Source organism: Octopus sinensis, linkage group LG6, assembly GCF_006345805.1.
Source record: "Octopus sinensis linkage group LG6, ASM634580v1, whole genome shotgun sequence".
Classification (NCBI taxonomy): Eukaryota; Metazoa; Mollusca; class Cephalopoda; order Octopoda; family Octopodidae; genus Octopus; species Octopus sinensis.
This window is the reverse complement of record NC_043002.1, coordinates 42,484,902-42,507,171: the sequence shown is the minus strand read 5'-3', so window position 1 is coordinate 42,507,171 and position 22,270 is coordinate 42,484,902. Positions and strand designations below refer to the sequence as shown.

The window sequence follows — 22,270 nt, the reverse complement described above, 5'->3', positions numbered from 1 at the left end:
CAATTCATGGTTTATGAATGTAGCATTGTGGAAAATTAGATTAAGCACTGTTGCTATTGATGTGGGGTGATGAAAAATGACCAGAATTGAAAATACTGTATTTTCATTATTATAAAAGAGCTGTCACTGGAGAATGTTAATGTATACAAGGGAGACAAATCTCAGAGTTTTCAATTTAAAGTAACATGTTTTAATGTCTGTTAAGGTGAGAGAATGATCTCATAAGAGGGATAGTTATATTTTGAGGAAGCCACAGCAGAGCAGGTAGTATTGTAGTGCCAGCAACACAATCTCTAGCACCAGAATGTTTTAATGACCAATTATTATATATTATAAAATGCATTTTTATAGTAAGTTTCTGAAGAGATAAACACCAAAATAAACATTTTATGGTATTCTATCTTCCAGTTCAAATCCTACACAAATCAAATTAGCTTTTCATTCTATTTAGGGATGTGATAAAAATGACACGAAGGATATGATAAGTAAATTCTAAAAGGATACAGTTTGCTTGGCAACTATATGTGCGTCTTTTGCAAGTGTTTTCTAACATAGACTTTGGGGGACCAATAATCGTCGTCATTTAATGTTTGTTCTCTATGCTGGGTTGGATGATTTAACTAGAGCTGGCAAGCTGGAGGACTGTGCCAAGCTCTGTTGTCTGTTTTGGCATGGTTTCTAAAGTTGGATACCCTTCTAATCAATGCCTTGTAAATAAAATTTGGTTGAAAGAAACAGTGTAACAACCCACTGTACATGTGTGTGCATCTATGATTGTCATCATCATTGTTTAACATCTGTTTTTCATGCTGGCATAGGTTGCACGGTTTGACTGGGAACTGGCAAGCCAGGAGGCTGCACCAGGCTCAAACCTCATCTGGTAATTGTATCCCAATTTTTAGAATAGATACTATTCTACAACTGAATACCCGTCTCAATGCTAATCACCTTACTGAATATGCACAACATACCAGCATGTTGTAAGGGGTGACTAATAGAGTTGTAATCCTCAAAAAGTCCTACCAGCATGGAAGGGTAGACATAAAATCAATGATGATGATGATCATTATCATCATTGTCAATCAATGCCTACTCTCCATATTGGCATGGGTTGGATGGATCAACAAGTTGGAGGACTACATCATACTGCTATGTCTGCTTTGGCATGGTTTCTACCTTTCCCAATACTAACCACTTTTCAGAATATGCTTAGTAATTTCTCATGACATTGTGTGTGTGTGTGTCTTTTGTAGAAATTTTTAGATGAGAAAATCAATGGACCAATATTTTTAAACAAAAAAATTTCATTTTTTTTTCAATCAAATTGTACTGGACAAACACGATGCCTTCAATTGAGTAGATTAAATAAAAGGGTTTAAACAATGTTCAAACCATTCTTTGGGTATAAAAAATTAATTTTTCTGAATCCTTTTTGACATATTTCATGTCTCCTACTTTTTATGTTATTTAGATAAAAGTTATAATGCAGCACACAATAAAAGCTACTTACCATGTCCATAAACAGTACCATGTTTTCCACAGAGCCTCCAGTCAAATCCCTTACGACATATAGGTTCAACCACTTTGCTTTTTGTACCATGGAATAGTTGTCTTTCTTCAACATTAAGACCATCGTTCTCTTGTACCATCTCACGTTTTTTTCTGTAAAATGAAAAAGAAAAAGTTTTTTTTTTTTGTTTTTTGCAAATAGTAGAGAAAATAATTATCATTATCATCATTTAATGTCCGTTTTCCACGCTGGCATGAGTTGGATGGTTTAACAGAAGCTGGTCAGCTGATGAGCTACCTAGGTTTCATGTTTGTTTTGGCATGATTTGTTTGGCTGAATGTCCTCAACACCAACCACTTTACAAAGTTTACTGGGTGTTCTTATGCAGCGCCAGCAACCATATTGAATAAAATAATAAAAGGAACAATATTTGAATCTTTCAGGTTAAACTTGATTGGCATAAAAACGTTAAGGGACATGCCATAAAATCTAACCTTATTCTCAGTGTTAATCAAGCCATAGTAAACATCTTTCATTTCTTTGCAACAGTCAAGGTAACTCACTTTAGTTTTGCTACTAACTGATTGGTGTCAAAAAGACTAACAATAAATCATCTGTTCAAACAATTGCAAATATTCACACTTGTTAAACCAATCCCAAACATGTTCAAATGAGAAATAGAAGAAACAGAAGTACCAGAATCACTATTGTAAGAAAAAAAAATTAAAAATAATGTTTATTCCTACTCAATACCTACATTCTCCTCTAAATATTACAGAAGAGAGAAAAAACATCTTTGTTTTCTTCAGAGTATATACTTAAAACCATTTCTTAACCAGTTCATCAGTAAATATCTGTCAATTAATCATACACCTTTCTTTATTCTTTTGAATGAGATTTAAGAACTTTGTATATAGTATCAGTGCCATCCAAAATACATGAGCCTCACTCAAGCTTTTGAGAGAGTCAGTAGATTAACCAGAGCTGAACAATACTCTGGTTACAAAAAGCAGCAGCAGCTTTGTCTTTAGGATCTAGTTTTAGGAATGTATCCACATCATAGAGCGAAATTTCTAGATGAGTGTTTGATCTGCTAAATGTAACAACCAAATTTGGTTTGATTAACTATCTAGTAACTTTAAAATATGAACACAGTAGAAAGTCACAAATTTTAAAACAGAACTCCTGCAACAACTATCCCATCGTTATTGGTCAGATAGCTAAGGAAAAAGCGATTCTTCGATCAGCTCATTGAAATCAGCGTTGAAACCAACATACACACACAGTGAGAGAGTGTGGCGTCTACTGACACGAACATTAAGGTTCTTCTTCACACAGGCAATTTGTACTTTATTTTATAACCAGTTTACAAAAATAATACTTACAAGCAGTAATATTTCCATAAAATAGGATTTTGGATTCGAGAGATTCGTACTATTTCAGTGGCTGGATAATGCATTGAAGACAAAAACATTCTAGACACATTGACATATTCTTGAGAATCAGAATCCAGAACGAATAGCTGATTACTCTGAAAAAACAAAAGGAACAGTTATTACAGTTATTTCTTTAAAGAAATATATAACTAAGAGACCATCTGCATGAAAAACAATAGTTAAGTTAGTGCTAACATGAAGCAAATTAAAAATAATTATGCAGTGAGGAAAGACAATATTAGCTCAATGACTAATTGCACCAGTCACTGAGCTAATGTTTTTTCCCCCCTTTATCTTTACCGCATGAAAATTTTAATTCTTACTGCCATGTATTATGATTTACAAAAATCAACACAATTTTAAAAAGCTGCTCAAAGTTTGTAGGGAATCAGCTTCTGTTGAGGACAACAATTTAACCATAGTGTCATTTTTATACTTGCAACATAAAACAAACTTTGATTCTCTAAGAAGTAGTCATACAGTAGAATCCAAGACAAGTAAATCATGGCTGAAGGGATTTGTTACTCTTTACTCTTTTACTTGTTTCAGTCATTTGACTGTGGCTGTGCTGGAGCACCGCCTTTAGTCGAGCAAATCGACCCCAGGACTTATTCTTTGTAAGCCTAACCGCAAAGTTACGGGGATGTAAACACACCAGCATCGGTTGCCAAGTGATGTTGGGGGAACAAATACAGACACAGAAACATACACACACATATATATATATATATACATATATACGACAGGCTTCTTTCAGTTTCCGACTACCAAGTCCACTCACAAGGCTTTGGTTGGCCCGAGGCTATAGTAGAAGACACTTGCCCAAGGTGCCATGCAGTGGGACTGAACCCAGAACCATATGGTTCGTAAGCAAGGTACTTACCACACAGCCACTCCTACGTCTGTTGTGAACACTTATATATAAAAATGGTTACTTAATTCATGCTATATTTCATAAATTTACACAACCAATCTATTTGATAAAAGATGAAAATTAAGTGGTACTGGGTGGCTATAAATAACTGAATGTGCTTTAAATATTTCAAATGAAGAACAAGTTTTAAGAAACGATTGGTTAAAGTTTTCAACTATTGAATGTCAGAAAAATATTTTTGCGTTTTATTTCTTCAAATACTTACAAATTTTGATTCCATTTCAACCCAGTTTTCGGGTAAGCTATCATAACTGATTGCTAACCGCTTTCGAGGACGTTCAAGTTCTCCTACAGTCATTTCATTATCAGGCCCCACAGAGGTATCACTTGGAGAATAGGATTTCATTAGCATATTTGTTATGAAATCAACATAATATTGTTCAAGAACTTCTTCAAGAATATCCACTATCATTGCAGGCAAACAACGCCTCAGTTCATCTGGAAAATAGAATGGAAAGGAAAAATAATAAATCAGAGAAAGGAGAGATTGTGTGGTTGCATATTACTTCCACCCCAGCTCACTAGATAGAATAACTGCTTTCCCTCTCATCTGTTCTATGTCTCACTTCCCAGACCCTACACTAACCACCATGACTAAATCCTTCCTTCCCAAATATTAAATGTCTGCTATCTCCTTCATAGCACATATTTTCTTTGCTGTTGTAAACTTATAGCTGATCAAGCTTACCATCATTTGTGCCAATCTCACTAGTCTTAGAGGGCCTGTGAAAGTTGTAAGCATATTCCCTTCTTTGTGACTAAAATCATATAAAAATAAAATACAGTGTAGTGTTTTGTACAGTTACTATTTGAAATAAAATTTGTATCCACATGTGACCAGTTCTAAAACTACCAGTCACAAAATTCTCTGTTACATTTAATAAATTGAAATATATATTTTGTTTTCTTGATATGGATTTGAGTGGATCTACAATGGCATAAGCATCTTTTACAGTTTTGAATCCAATATTTTGATTTTTCTTTCTTTGTTCTTATCTAGCACTTTCTCAATTTACATACATTTTTATATATCCATACCAACATAAACTCCTTTGTTTACATAGTTCAATTTATTTGCTTAACCACCTTGCATACAATTTCTTTTTTATTGACCAAATTTTAGTGAAATAGTGAAATTTGCTTTATCTATTTTGGATAATGAGCTTAATACATACTATTGAAAATTTAATAATTAAGCATAGAATAATGCAGTTATTGTGAACAACTAAACTTTAAATTACATATATTTCTGTTCCATGGCAGCTTTTCTATAGGAAGAGGTTACTTAGCCCCTTACTCAGCTCATCCATTTCTAAAGAAAGGGATGGTGTAAGAAGTTTTCCATGACCCTTTTCATGGTATAGTGTAGTCAATTCAGAGAGAGATGAGGAATTGACCCCAGTATTTAGTACTTTATTTTATAACCCCAGAAAGATAAAATACTAAATTGACCATGGCAGGATTTGAAGTCGAAGTGCAGAGGGCCAAAATAAATACCACAAGGTTTTCTAGCAGACATTCGAATGACTGCCAATTTGTTGCTCTAGGTAAACAACACTAGAACATCTCTATTTGTGCACTCATAATAATTTCCTTAATGGAATGGGTGAAGATGAGCAAGTAAACTCAATATTCCTAAATTCTTGCTAAGAATACTGCTTCTGGAAATGATTGTTAACTACATGTTATCTTGGACCCTTTGGGGCTTCCTATCATTATAAATTTCAATAATCATATAAAAAAAAAGTAATGCTTCATAAAAAAAAGAAAAAGAAAAAGAAAACTATGTTAAAACAAATAAACTGCTGCAAGGAAAGAGAAAGAGAGAGGGAGAGAGAATATACATACGTTTTGAATAGAAATTGTTACAGCCTGCTTCTAGGCACTTTACAGATGTCTGAAAAAAAAGTATGAATATATAAATAAACAGATTTATTCATGTGTACATTGATGAAAGTATGAGAATCCTATATCTTAAAGTCTAATTTAAGTATATATAAATAAATATATTTATATATATATTGGAAACCTAGCATTCCAATTATAACCTATAATATTACACACACACAACTAAAGAATCCTTCAAAAATAATTTCCTCTGGGGTATTAACTCACACACACACATGTGCAAACACACAGTAAATATATTCCTTACTGCAATTTGATTTTTAAAATTAGTATATTAAAGTTTAAAATGTTAAGAAATAACATTATTATTACTTTATTAAAATAAAACATAAATAGAGGACAGCTCCATAAAAAAAAATATGGAAAAATATCAATAATGAAAAATGTTATTTTTATATCAACTAACATGTTAGCCAGAAGCCTTAAAGTGAAAATTTTGCAATATATTTTTTTTCACTTGTGAAAAAAATTCCTTCACTACTTCAAAATATTATAACCACTTTCAATTTAAAACATAGAAATTGAAGAAGAAATAACATTAGCATGCTAAGTTTAACACTTTCTCCTCCATCCCACTTGGTATATTGTATGTGCATACACATGTACATTCATGTAGTCTAAAGAAGATGGTCTTTTATTCAAACAAGTTGCATTCATGGCAGAAATATGCATTTTATTGATTGATCATTTGCCTTCTCTAGTGTTTTTCCCCACTGCTAAGTGATCTAAGAATGATAGTTACATAAAAATATAAAAGTAACAGCTGTGCGTTCTGGTGAAAATATTCCCCCCACTTTTTTTTTTTTTTACATTATCATCATCACCACCACTACCACTAACATTATTATTAAGCTGTTTTGCATGGTTGTCAATCATCATCAGTACATCCAACTGCTTCAATGATGAACTATGAATGAAGGATCAGAATGCATGTATCAATCTGCATTTAAAACAGTGGTAGCATAACAGCTGACAGATTATAACAGAAATAACTTTAGACATGAAAAGGTCAATCAAAGTTCAAGAGTTTAAAAACAGAATCACTATCATCACACTTCTTAGGTTAGTGTCCATTTAACCATGTTGTCACGGATGAAGTAGATTTTTGCTTAATTTATAGCAGCTTAATATCTGCAGCTGTTTTTATCTTACCTGCTGTGCCTTATATTCGAGATCTAAATTCAAATTTTTGTGAACACTCCCCAATCACTACCACTGCATTGAACTAATAAATGAATTGCTATATAGTTGTGTCACTTTCACAATGTAGCAGCTAAAATTAATTTTCACAAATTTTTAACCATCTTCAAAATGAGACCAGAAATTCTACATCTTATGATATGATAGCATATCTAACAATAAAGAGTGATGCAAACCAACGAGAGGAAGCTTCTACACGATCACTCAAACTGCTAGTAGTAGTAGTCAAGTTACATTCAAGTCATCCTATTGTCTTCAAAACTGGGCACAGTGAATAATGTAGTTCTAAATGCACTATAAGAAGGAGAATGGCCATGGCTGGAATATCTGATTAGGAGCCAATTTGATCTCAGAACTGACACGGGTTAAACAACAGCAATAAAGAATGATAATGTGGAAAAAAAAAAACAGAGAGAGAGAGAGAGAGAGAGAGAAAAGTTATTTGAATGGCTTATTTAATCAGATACTGCTATGCTAGAGGTCTTTCCAAGCAAAGCGAACCAAGTTCACTGGACTACAATAATTACTGGCTGCTTACAATTATAGTGGATTTGCTTAAACTCAGTCTAACATCAGCAAATAATATCTTTTCATCTAACATACATATTTCATTTCCATTCAACAATGATTACCTTTTATATACAATGATTACTAACTTTTGGTGCACAACACAATGAACACGAGATCAGACCCTCAAAGTAATGCTAAACATACAACATATAGTTAGTTCATTCCACCATCTATTCATTTATGCCATTCTCTTGCAGTTGAGAACCATCCACTTCTAACACTAACACACACACACACACACACACACACACTATCATTATTGTCATTGTTTATTGCCAACTTTCCATGATGATAGCGGTTGGATGGCTTACTCTGATCAGAATAAGTACATATTCAGTATGTATTCAAGTGAACTGCTTACCTAGATGAATTGGAGAACCACATCTTACTAATGCATTTCATTTTTGATTCAGTTTCAATGGTTGGATGCCTTTCCAAACACAAACCACTTTACAGAATGTATTGCACTACTTTTCTTGGCACCAACACTAAAATTGAGTCATGTCCTTGACAAGGTAACTATGCACTTTTATGAGTATACTGAGAGATATCCATGTCCACAACACTAGAGAGATATCCATGTCCACAACATGCCTGACAGGAGCTCAGAACTGCACAACCTCTTTAAAGAGTCAGCAACCTCTTTAAAAAGTCAGAGGTGTGGCTGATAGAGGCATAAACGATGGTGTTAAAAGGGATGCATGATATAGGGATTGGGTGATAAAGGCACTTCGTATTCTAAGACAGGTACATTCTGAGACAGCATAGCTAAGTAGATAGAGAATAATATAAGGCAATGTGTTCCAGGAGATAAGAGCAATATTAGATACAGATGTGAAGAAGAAAAGGAGCAAAAGTATGATAGCAAAAGGAGCCAAGCAGAGTGATGACAGGCAGAATAAGAAGGGTGATTGAAAGTAGAGCATACTGGCAGATTCAGTTCAGTGTAGGATTTTGTATATAGATTTCAAAATGGGTTGTAGTCAGTTTATTGAGATGTACATGTGTAATCAAGGCAACTTGGCTAGGCAGGTAAGGAAATGACAAAAGGCAAAAAGATGACAGAGATCTGGGATGTGAGGAAGATAAGGAGCAAGAGTATGATGGCAGAAAGAGAGTGGCAACATAGCCAAGAAAGGATAATAGAAGGCATATGTGTTCCTGGAGATAGGAGCAACGACAGGGATCTGAATGCGTTGAAGTAAAAGTGCAAAAGAATGATAGCAAACAGATGACAGGCAGTACAGAAGGGGAAGAAGAGGTAGAATGTATTGAGTGTATGTGGTCCAATGTAGTCTCCTATAAAACAGACTTTGAGATGGGCCAGCTTGAGTGATAGAGGCCAAGTGAAGAGAGGGATGATACAGGCTGAGTGAAGAGAGGGATGATGGAGGAACAGAGTGTAGGAAGGGTGATAGGAAAGTGAGTGATGAAGAAATTAGAGGGTGACAAAGTGTGAGCAGCAACAGTAGACTTAATGGTGCATATATCTAAATTTACAGAACTACCACTTTTTGTGACTTTTGAATCACCGTTCTTGCTTTGTTGGTCACATCACAAATTACCAATTAAAACAGGCCATGATCATCTCTCCATGAGATGCAACCTCTTGAGATCAGTTTTCACTAATTTGTCCCAGGTCTTTCACAGGTATCATTCATTTTGAGAATGTAGCACTTCTTTATGTGGTGATCGTATCACATGGTCATGCTATTGCAGTCTTCTCTCTTGCACATTACATTCAATTCCTCTTACATCCAGTTTTTCTCTCAGCTCTTTAATACTGTCATGCACACTAATATTATATATCCAGTGAAGCATGCTTACTTCATTTTTTTTTCTAGTTTCCACACATCCTCAGTGTTTAAGGACTATGTCCCACTACACACTCGTGTGTATGTGTGTGTGTGTGTGTGTGTGTATATATATATATATATATATATATCTTAAAATTTGAAGATTTAAATACAGTATCAGTTTCATATTTGCCATCGCCGTGGGTTAGGAAATCTAGACAAGTGTGTGTATGTACATGTAAGAGGTTTTGTTGTAGAATGTGTGAACATGTGGGTTCTTTTTGTAATATTACAAAGAATCTACTATAATAATATTCTTGTGTCTCTCCACCACAACATATGAATGAGAAAGGAAGGGGTGAAAAATAAAATCAATCAGTGTTTCAACTCTGTGTGAGTATATGCATGCGTGTATGTAAAAAATGAGGTGTGTGTGTGTGTGCGCATGCAATGGAAGTGGGATGGTGATTTATAATAGACACTTGTACTCTTGTATTTTTCTCAGTCACAACATGAATGAGAAAGGAAGGGATGATAGATGAATAAGGAAGGAAGGATGATGGCAAAATGTGAATGTTTGTATGTGTGAGTGAACATTCAACTGTGAAAGGAAAAATCAAATAGCATTTCAACTCTGAGCATATGAGTGTGCGCGTACAAGCGAAGTATGTGAATGTTTGTGTGATTATTATATACCTTATCTATAAAAATAATACTCTTGTGTCTTTCTCTGTCACAACATGTGAATGAGAAAGGAAGGGGTGACAGATGAATAAGGAAGGAAGGGGTGATGGCAATCTTGGTAGTAGGATGATGGAAGTTCTATTGCGAAAAAAAGAAATCAAACAGCGTTTCAACTCTGCATGAGTATATGTTTGTGTATGTAAAAGGGAGTCATGTGAATGTTTGTGTATGCAATGGAAGAGGGATGGTGAACATTCAACACTGAAAATAAAAGTCAAACAGTGTTTCAATTCTGTGTGAGTATATGTGTATATGTGTGTGCAAGGGATGTGAATGTTTGTTTGATTACTATGTACCTTATTTTTTACTTTATTTACATATAAAATACTACAATTAGCTGTCATTTTTGAAGGCATGGGGCCAGCTAGTTGGTAATAATTTAGTTGTGTTTAAACTAAAAAAGCTATCAAAACCAAACACAAACTCATTAGCGTATTAGTATCTATTCTTATAATTTCAATACACAGCGACTGCTCGATGTTCAACTTGCACTGAAGTTTGGGCATTGTTTAGCTGAAGCCACCCCTGATTATGTAGAGCTCTGAGCAAATAAGTTCCAAACTGAAGGAAATTCAGTGTGATTTGAGATTTTCTTCTAGCATGTTTGATTACTAGATGTAAAAAAAAAAAAAAATTTAATAATTGATTAGTTTGCTTTCCAACAATATGGTTCTGGGTTCAGTCACACTGTCTTCTACTATAGCTCCGGGCCAACAAAAGCCTTGAGTAGATTTGGTATGTAGAAACTGAAAGAAGCCCATTTTGTGTGTGTGTCACTGTCGTCTCACCTTAACATTATGTGATCATAGTAAACAAGTGTTACTACCATCATGCAAGTAATGTCCTTCATGACCAATCTTCTGAAAAACATACCTGATTATGGAGAAATATTACATTATTTGGAAAGAGCTGATGATTGGCAACAGGAAGGGATGTAAAAAAATCTGCCTGAAATTCCATCAAACCCTTGTGAACATGGAAAAGTGAACGTTAAAACGATGATAATGATGATTAAATGGTATGTGTGGTTGTGAAACAGAAGTCTGCAGTTTTCAGGTCGTGTTACTATACTCTTTACTCTTTTTACTTGTTTCAGTCATTTGACTGCGGCCATGCTGGAGCACCACCTTTAGTCGAGCAAATCGACACCAGGACTTATTCTTTGTAAGCCTAGTACTTATTCTATCGATCTCTTTTGCTGAACTGCTAAGTTATGGGGATGTAAACACACCAGCATCGGTTGTCAAGCGATGTTGGGGGGGACAAACACAGACACATAAACACATATATATATATATATATACATATATACGATGGGCTTCTTTCAGTTTCCGTCTACCAAATCCATTCACAAGGCTTTGGTTGGCCTGAGGCTATAATAGAAGACACTTCCCCAAAGTGCCATGCACTGGGACTGAACCCAGAACCATGTGGTTGGTAAGCAAGCTACTGACCACACAGCCACTCCTGCACCTATAACTATTTAGTTAACATATGCAGTTCAACCCTCTCATATTCATATTTTGTTTATGAAATATTCTGTATGTGAATTTCAATTAATCTTGAAAATAATCAAGAATTTGGTGGAATTTGATAAAATAACTATTTACTTAAGTTGATATTTGGAATGTAAGTAAAAGAAAAGTTTTTATGCAAAATAAAGTTTTGATTTAATACGAACATTTTAAATCAAGTAATGTTTTGTATTATATACCCTGGGGCAGTGTCAACTAGGTTGGCATCAATTGGGTTAAAATGAAAAATAAAGAGCTTCAAAAGGAAAAAAAAAAGTGCTAATATTACAAGTAACCTTTCACAACTATATTTTTTATCTATTCACTATCTTTGAAACATTTCAGAGCTAAGTGACACAAGAAAGTCTCCCCCTTACCCCATGTAACATTTGACAGTAAGAGAAACATTGAATAGTAAAGTTACAAGAGCAAGAATTGTTGTTCATTGCTATGGTCTATAGTTGAGCTTATAGCAGACAGCTGGCACCAGTGTTGTGTTTCACAATACAGACATTTATTTTATGCTAAGTCACAGCACCTGACTATCTTTACTGTGATACTGAGTTATTGTAAAATCATTGAATTACAAAATACACTGTAAAAATCATTGAATTACAAAAAAGAAACCTTGAAGTCACACGGGTGTGCAAACAGATACAATTTAGTTGATCTAGTGGTAACTGGTAATATTAATGGTTTCAGGCCTCTTACCATCACTTCAATGCCTCAATACAAAAGTAAAAATAAACCCTGGTCAGAAAGCAGATATGTAAAAGTAGAATTGATATTATGTTTGAGACCATCATATTATTTCTTTACTGCCCACAAGGGGCTACACACAGAGGGGACAAACAAGGACAGGCAAATGGATTAAGTCGATTATATTGACCCCAGTGCGTAACTGGTACTAATTTAATCAACCCCGAAAGGATGAAAGGCAAAGTCGACCTCGGTGGAATTTGAACTCCCACCATCATATTATTGGCTATTCATTTTCATCCTATGCAGTTGAATATTATCCTGATCCTTAAAAATCACCCCCAAAACTATCAAGTAATAATGTTTAGGTGGCAAGCTAGCCAGTTCAAGATTACCATGATCTAAGATAAAGTCTTTTGAATCCTTATACCTCATGAATAATAGTTCTGGTAAGAAAATTTAAGCAAAAATAGTTCTCATTAAAACTGGAAGCCAATGTTAATAATTACTGGTATACTTGATCTTGTGAACAACTTTGGACTATGTCATCTAAATGTGCTAGAATTGACATTACAATGTTAAGACAACATTTCAGTAAATTATGAATGTTGCTACTAGTCTATAGTTCATACAATTTTTAAAAAATAATGGTGAAGTTTGGATTTAATAAGAAAATGTAAGATAATTACAGGGCATGTCCAGGAACTCACTTCTATAATCATACATACACATAAACAAATTACTGAATGTTAGCAATATTTCCTCTGCTTTTTCAGTTAGCATTAGTTGGAATGGTTGACACAGCTGCATATTTCTGTTTAACTCTAATTTGAATCATCTTGTCAATGAAACAAGATATCAACAACCACATCTTATAGTCTATAATTAAGAAAAATCTTCAATAACTCTTAATGCTTTCAACTATACTCAAGTCGCTTGTCAAATAGAATTGAATTTAAATAAATCAATGTTATATTTTTACAACCCAAAATGGTTGTAATCAAGGAAATGTGAACCAGCTGTTTGTATTTCCCAAACCTAGAAATATTCTGATATTTATTTTAATATTTAACAATATAAAAAATTATAGCACTCAGCTTCTTGCCATTTGTATTTCCTCAGTCCATCATTTAATTGACCTTAGCTTCACAATTTGCTAATTGTTTCCTTATTTCTACATCCTAAGATCAATAGCCATAACTGTGCCTTGCCTACCACTTACAAAAACTCTTTAAGAAACTTCTGAACAATTTCAATAACAATCAACTAAAAAAACTCATTTTCCCAGTTTGTTTATATTACACAGAAAATTCTAAAGAAATTATTAATCTAACACTTCCATATTCCTTTCTTCTTCAAGTTAATCTTATCAAATGTGGGTCACAGCAGCTTTTAATCAAACACTGATAAAAGATATATTTATATATAGAGAATATTAGATATGAAGTGTTTAGGCTCACAAAGGCTCACTAAATGCAATCAGCTGTCTCCCTACAAATCCTATTGAATATCATCTGAAAGCCCAGTTATAATCTTTTCATTCCATTTGTATCCCATTGGAAATTTCATCCCGTATAAATTTTTTCTTCAAATACTGATCTAACATAATACAAATTGGAAATTTACTGTATTACCAGAAACCAGTATAAGAAGGTGTACAAAAGCTACAAGCACATTTTCGCCTATTTAAACACACACAAACACACAATTCAGAATATTGTTAATGAAAGACGAGAAACAAAAAAGGAGAAAATATTTCACATATGAAATAGTTCAAATGAGATGATTCTTTCTGGTATAAACAACTATAAATACTGAGGAAATAACTAAAAAGAAAAAAATTAGGAGAGCTATGAGTGCTTCACATTTACTTGAAGAAAAAAGATCTTAAAAAATATTTGAGAAGTGTTGAGTTAGCTACATATCCTACAAATCAGACAGCAAAGAGCAAGTCATACTTGACACTGGGGTGCTAGTTATCTAACATCACAGTGCCACATTCAACTGTCTGCAAAAGGAAATAGAGAAAACACAACCAACTCAACTGGAGGCAGTGTGTGATGAAACCAGCATGGACAGCATACAATATAGGGTTGATCTGAAAGGTGAATATATTTTAGGAAATTCACTCTCAGGAGAAAAACTTTGCTGAAGTGACTGTTAGTTATGCTTTCATGTTTGTTGAGGAAGGTCTTTAGTAGGACTTGTGTACTGTAAAGACTATTCTCCCCACTGCTTTTCTTTTGTGTGTGTGTGTGTGTGTGTGTGTGTATATATATATATATATATATATATATATATATGTATGTATGTATGAATATGTATATAATGTATCTACTTCCAGATGCTGTCATATTGTACTAAGTAAGCTTCATTGAAGTGGTTCCCCAGTGTCCTCTCTAATTAGCCATGAAGCCTAAGATTGATGAAAATGGTAAATGGAAGACGTTTTCCCAACAACTTGCACATGCAAGTGCTACTAGCCGAAAACTCTGCATACTGGAAGCCAGCAAGTGTATGGGAGCATCAGGAGAGAATGCCTGCCATTTTGGGGCCTACTGCTCATCAAAATTATTGCACACTACCTCACCCCACTCACTAACATGAGGCCCCGCTTGCTAGATCAACTGGTTATCAGACATAATTCAATATTCTTCTAGCCATCACTCATTGTCTCTTTTTAACCAAATCCAGTGGCTAGCCTTTTCCACTGTAGTTTGGATATTGCTCATGGTGGTATTTGCTTTACGATGAGATAGGTCCAACGATAATAACAGTTGCCTCACACTGTGTCCAACAAATCCTCTACGTCCGACTTCGATTGGAAAATGCTCCACTTTCCAGCCTGTGTCTTCACATACCTCAAGGAGGTTTACATAATGGTCAATCTTTCAATCCTGAGCAGCATCCATGTTATCTTCATGAGGAGTAGTTAACTCAACTAGATTTACCACTTTCTTTTACACCACATTATAATATCCATTTTTTTCGCAACTGGGATGGGAAAGAATCCTTGGCACCTTGGTCAATTTGCAGCCACCTCCCAATAGCCGTTCCACTTTTCATTGCTCAAAGGAAGTTTCTTCTTGAAATGGATCTGCCGTCCTGAGTGCATGAAAGTAATGAAATCTCTGCTTGATACTTTCAATGGTTTTTTTTTTCACTGTTGAAGAGAGCAATTTGGTTCTTTATAGCATTGAAGATAATCTTAAGGACCAGATTGTGTTTCCATGTATATCTGTTCAATGCCAGTGAACAGTTGGAAAGAATATGTTTCAGTGTTCTGACTTTGCTGCATTTGTATATATCATTTTCTGAGATGTTCCATCTTACTAGATTTGTAGGCAATGACAAGACATCATGAGATGAATGAATCAGAAAACTTAGCCATGATATTGTCCACCTCCAGATCTCATTCCAACTTATTTTTCTCTCAACATGTTCTTCCTATTTCATCATCTGTCTTTGTTAAGCATATTGGATCAAATGAAGCTCTCCTCTCTCTGTTCCCCTTGTTTTGACACTTGCTAACAACAGATCTGCATTCACTCTGCATCATACTTGCAAACTGTCTGAACCGATCTGCATCAAATCCAAGTCCCTTCCAATGAATTTGCATTGCACCCACCATATCTCGGTGTGTAAGTGAAGACAGAATGACATCAGTCTTTGCTTTCCACTTCCTGGTTGTTTTTACATCTAGTGAATTATGCCTGATTTCTATATCCTTTGATTCTCTTAGTATCATCACCGTCCATACCTTGCCTAGTTTATAAATTTTGACTACTGATGCCAGTGGTAACTGCAATGAGCCTGTTTTATGATAGAGAGCTGAACTGTTCAATATACGAGGCAGGCCTAACTGCCTTCTAATGAACAAATTAAACTTTTGTTCAATAACTTGAACTCGTGACAATGCCACCTCATTTATTAAAAGTGGACACGAAAGGGCAGATACAAGCCAAACTGTAAGCATCGTATTTTATATTTATCTGGTAGCTTTGAGTTATCGATTGCTGTTAATCCTTCCTTGGCTTGTTTTACAATTTGCATCTTATGACTCTTATCTGACAATGTTCAAGTGTATACACGTCCCATGCTCTTGACGGGTTCTTCCTTGATTGTTAGAATGTTTTCTTCAGCTATTTTAAACTTAACTTCTTTTTGAACTCCCTTAATAAATTTTAGACTATGTGACTTTTTGCTCTCAATCACATCCTTGACCACTTCACAAACTCATCTAGCCTCAAGAGGGCACTCTGCAGGATTTGCTTCTCTGTCAATAGAAGTGTCACATCATCCATAAAGGCCTGTCCTCTACTTACAATCTTCAAGCCCCTCAGTTGCAAAGGTCCTACAGTACAGCTTGCATCCAAAGTTGTTTGCACTTCGTTCACTGTTCAAAAGAATAGCTGTAGTCATGACTAAGGAAGTGTTTGAATGAAGCAAATGTCCTTAATTGTGACAAGCCATGGACTTGGTTTACTGTCAGTTTATCTCTCCAACTACTATACTCACTGTATTGTCTGCCAAATGATTATGAAGTTAGATGTGGTAGAATGTTATTTAGTAGATTAAAGTCTACTAATAATGGTGTTAGAAGTGGAGTTGTGTCTGTGATTCAATTTTGATTTCTGGTTGTTGCAACTTTACTTCATATATGTTATCAAGAGCCTTGAGAAAGACACACAGTTACACAACCAACCACATTTTCTTTGTATTGAGTACCAGTAAAATATTAGAGTTGATACAAAGAGGTTATATACCATTCACTTATAGATAAAGGGAATGCAATCAAATAAAAAAAAACAACTAGATAATGAAAAGTGTCTAATAAACACCCCACTTCTGAGTCATCATGATTATATTAAAAGTATTAAAAGCTTAAGTGAAACAAAATGATCTTGATTGTGAATCAAAGAGCAACCGTGCATTCAACTTAAGAGGTTATCTGTAACTGTTACTCTTCAATACTTGTGAGTCAAACGAAATAGTAACATGTTCGATGAAAGCTTTGAAATGTTTATCAAAAGCTATTTATGGATGCTATAAAAAAATAAACAAACTATTTTTTTAAATGTCTACTTCAACAATTTATGTAAAATTCTAGTAACCATCAATCCATACAGATATAAAAACCAATATAACTTGTTTCTCTTAGAGAAAGGGCTAATTTTACAACTTAACAAGTTATGTAGCCTACCAGTTTGGTACTAATTATTAGAGTATCATAACAGCATGTGTTCATATATAAATATATGGAATCATGTTCATGAAATTAGACTCACAGTGTGACTAAATATTTATTTATTAAAACTGATACTTATTTTAGCTACAAAAGACAAAGATGATATTGACTCAGAAACACAAGCTAGATGATGAAAATTGTCTAGCTATATATCATCTCTTCTGAGTTAACTCTTCTAGCCCTTAAAACACCCGAGCCTGTCAATTTTGGTAACAGTTGCCTTAGTGGAAACAGTACAAGGCAATTTTTTTTAGTCATAAGGCAAAAATGAGAAAGATAAGAGATTAATTGGAAAGAATTTTGAAGCATTTTTAATAGAGCAAACTCTAACCTGTAATTTTTGGATGTCAAATCTTAACAGTTTCCTCATCTATATTTATTCATTTACTTAATCTCAAAATGTCTGTGCCTAAAATGGAGTTCAAGTCATATGACCACATACTTAGAAACAGGATCAGCGATACTAAATAAAGAAGATACATTAATGAAAAAAGTTATTACATATTTACTGTCTAAATAATTTATGCTCTTAACAACCAAACTGGAACTGGTTAAGTTAACACTAAATTTGTTAGTAGGTGAGCAAATGTATGTGTGTGCATGAGAGAGAGAGAGAGAGAAAGAGTGAGGAAACTACTACAGCTTTTATAAATTTCAAGATAGTGATGAGTTCCTACAACAGCAACAATGATGATTTATTTAATTGCTACAAGGTCACCAAAAATATATTTCCAACATTACAGGACATTTCAATATATATAAAAAAAATGAATAAATAAGAAATCAGAAGTAAGAGTTATTAGTAAAATAGACATTCATTTTCTTTTGCAAACAAACAGGCACAATGACTATAAATAGGAATAATAAATGAATAATAAAAATGGTAGTAATGATAAAGGATGGGAATTTTTTTTGATTAGAGACAAGGCTAATTTTTGCTGGAGAGGGGTGTAATTGACTGATTTGATGCCAGTTTATTTATTACTCATACTTATTTTAATGTCGCCAATAGGTTGAAAGGCAAAGATAATCTTGGCAGAATTTGAACTCATAATGTTGAGAGGCAGGACTTAATAGGTAATGAACTTTCTGCCAACTAATAATAATGCATACATTTAGAGAAGAGTTGTGAAGTATAGTTGTTCTCTTGGATGAAATAGAGAAAATCCAATAAACTTGTGCAAAAGAAACATAATAGAAGCTATTACATTACATGAACTACTAATATAAAAATATTGCAGTATTGAGGATAGAAATGAATGAAGAAAAGGCAGAGTATTCATGACCAGATTAAAAGTGGCATGGAACCAAGAGTTTCCAAAACACCATCACATGACTGTTCAAAATCTGTGAGATATTGCCAGCAGATTTAAGAAGAATGCAAACATTTGATACTTAATACTGGTCTATGGAAAGGGGAGAAACAAACAGAAACATCTGCAACAAATTCAATAGAAAATAGCAATGATGAGAGAACAGATTTTAGAAATAACATCTGAAAATGAACAATAGGGAGGAAAATCTACCACAATATTATGAAATGAAAAGGTACCGTGGAAGAAGATAAGGGAAACTTGTTAGAAGAATTTTCTTATTGAAACTGAATGCACTCCTGAAATTAACCCATAATAAGGAAATTGAATTAAACTGCCCAAACTAAGACTTTTAACAATGTGCCTATTGAATTCTACAACACTTACTCATTATAGAATATTCAGTTAAGCAATGAGAGAAGTAACATTAATATCAAATCTAAACTGAAAAGATAACTGATACAAAGGAAAATCAACAGAGTTCAGTTTTTAAGATAACTGACTGCAAGAAACCAAGTTTAACCCTAAAGTATTTAAACCATCTATATCTGGCCTGAAATATTCTACCATTTTACATTGAAAATAAGATCCAGCCTCTTACATCTATCCTACAATATCGTTCTAAAACAGTCACATCACTGAAATCTTGACTCAAAACGATGTGAATAAATAAGCATTGGATTTGTTTGAGTAATCTGAATGCTGAAGGATTAAAACATGAAATATACCTGTGCAAAACATAAGAAAATCTTTTAAAAAAATGTGATTGTGAAACTATTTGAAATCATTAAATTTCTAATAAACATTTAACCCTTTAGTGTTTAAACTGGCCATATCTGGCCCAGATATTCTACATGTTTTATATTCAAACGGGCGATATCTAGTCTCTCACACCTAACCTACATTGACATTCTAAAAATAAACAATCACATCATTGAAACCTCAAAGCTATAAGATAATGCTTGATTAATTCAAAACAATTTGAGTAAAAAAATATTACATTTAACAGAGTAATCTGAACACTAAAGGGTTAAAAAAAAAAAAGGCTGCATGATTTAAGACATAGAAAAAGTTACATGCTAGAATGGTGAGAAACTCTTGGTTTATTCAAGATGAAAGTGGTTTTCACAGCAAAGGGAATTCAACTGAACAATGAAGTGGACTGGTGTAGACATACATATAAGGGTAAATTCTTGGGCTGTAGATAGGAGGAAGTATCCACAAAGTTACTGTAAATAAACAGTAGAACAACAAGGATGAGAAAGAAAGTAAAAAGCACAAAAGTCTTCAGAAATTGTTTTTGGTAAGAGAGGAGTGGGGATAGATTCATCTGCATCAAAGACTGCCCATATCCAATGAAAATATTTAGCTTGTAAGACTGGATTTTTTAATGCCAAATTAGATTTCTTAAACTAGTAATTTTTAATGACGAAAACAACTCTAGATAAAATACATTCCTAAATACATAAGACAAAAGCTTTGATCTTCATAGGAATGCTAACCAGGTATTTGAATGATAATGTTGATCAAAAACACATGTGATAAGAAGCCACATAATACATGCCAGGCATGATAATTGTATGGCAATTGTTAATAGACTGAATACACAACAAATGAAGTAGGAAGCCACCATATAATTATAAATTCTCTTAATATTCAGGAAACCTGTGGTGGATGATAAAATGACAAACAAGATTGGAAATATTTGCTTCTGAGAAGAAACAAATAAGCCACTGAATTACAATGCTCTGAAAATTTCTAAAGAAGAATTTTGCTTCAATATGATATTCTTTGTTGATTGTTGAAAATATAAGCAGTTACAAACCAGTAAAAGACACTACGTGGTCATTCAAACTACTAGAAATAGCAACTGAATTTCTTTAAAAACACACCCTATTATTTTAGACAAGAGAGGAGTCACTGAGTAAAATAGACCTAGATACTTTAAGATGGAATTGTTATGACAGGAATTCTTTTTGCTCATAAGTTTGCTTAATCAAGGATCACTAGGGCAACAACAACAACCTGTTTTTAATAGTTGCTTTCTTCCATTGAGGTTTAACACATACATAAAAAAATCTGGCTAATATGCATGAAAAAGGGGGAAATAGTGTTGAAAAATATTAAATTACTTGACTAGAATGGTGTCTTTTCTTTATTTATATCCTAATGAAGTTATTGACATCTTAATGATAACTATACTATCTGAAATTATTTAACAGAAAAAAACCCTCTAGAGTCTACAAATAGTAAACTAAACCGACATACACAATAAGTTAGGTTTCAGTCATTATTAGCCAGGCCATATCTAACTTATAGCACCATTTAAGATAGTTTTTAAAAGTAATGTTTTAGGACATCATAGCCTACACAAACAGAGAGCTGTTTACTCTGATGTGAGTGTTCTATCTGGTATTTTTTGGTGGAATTTGTCCAGGTACCATTTGAATGTTATGAGCTCTTTTACTTTATTAATTTCTTTTGGGATAATGTTGAATAAAGCAGGACTGTCCGAGGCAAAAATGTTGTGTTGCTATGTTGCAATAAAATTTATGCCAGGATTGTTTGCATAGGCATTGATGGAATATTTTCTAGATTTTATAAATAATGTAGTGCTCATAGTGGTATTGAAAAGAATAAAGTTTGAGCTTCTTGAAGTGATCCCAATAGTCAACACTTATAATCACTTTCTTTTGTGATCAATTGCCAGGGTGTTTCAGTTCCAATGTGACCTGACAAACATAGAGAAAAGAAGAATGATGGTTTCAGGATCTCTAGAAAGGTAAGTTCAAGGGATCCATAAGCACAATCCGCAAGCTATGTCAATTGTTGATGTAAGTGCCACAACTTAAGTTGCTGTCCACAGTTATACCTAAGTCTCTGATGTTTTTATTTTTTTGGTGCTATGGGGAGCCCACACCCAAGGGAAAAGAATGCAGCTGTTTAAGTATGTTCCCTTTCCCAAAGTAAATGGGCTTGAATGTTTCCTCATTTAGCAGTGTGTTGTTTTTCACCCATCAAATCACAGCATATAGATTGAATTAGAGTTCTGTTCAGTCAAAGATATCTTTGATGACTTTCTGGAACTCAGTCATCTGCAACAATTTCTTTTTTTTGCTATTTTGATGACATTTCCAATGTCATTCGTGTAACTTATAAACAGAAGTGGGCCAAACACAGCCGCATTCAGTGATAGACTGTTAAAAGCTTTACTGATGTCAAAATAAATGACATCTGTATTGTAACCTTCTCCCAGAGAATTTAGGATGATATCAAAGTGATGGAAAAGCTGTTTTAGGCAGTCACTGTTACCACAAAATCCATGTTAGTAGGGAGAAAGAAGTAGATTTTTCTCTTAAAAGGCAGTTATTTTTGATTTTACCATCCTCTCAGATGTG

General features: G+C 33.9%; 1 protein-coding gene across 7 annotated transcripts in view; it reads right to left on the bottom strand.

The window, feature by feature from the left end:
* Positions 1-22,270, bottom strand: part of LOC115213446 — a 167,875-nt gene that overhangs the window by 5,865 nt on the left and 139,740 nt on the right. For all 7 annotated transcript variants that reach the window (XM_029782423.2, XM_029782422.2, XM_036503853.1 and 4 more), the window contains 4 exons: positions 5,729-5,777; positions 4,086-4,318; positions 2,896-3,041; positions 1,511-1,662 (listed from right to left, as the gene is read on the bottom strand). In XM_029782423.2, coding sequence (XP_029638283.1) covers positions 1,511-1,662; positions 2,896-3,041; positions 4,086-4,318; positions 5,729-5,777 — 580 coding nt within the window. The remainder of the gene's footprint in view (positions 1-1,510; positions 1,663-2,895; positions 3,042-4,085; positions 4,319-5,728; positions 5,778-22,270) is intronic.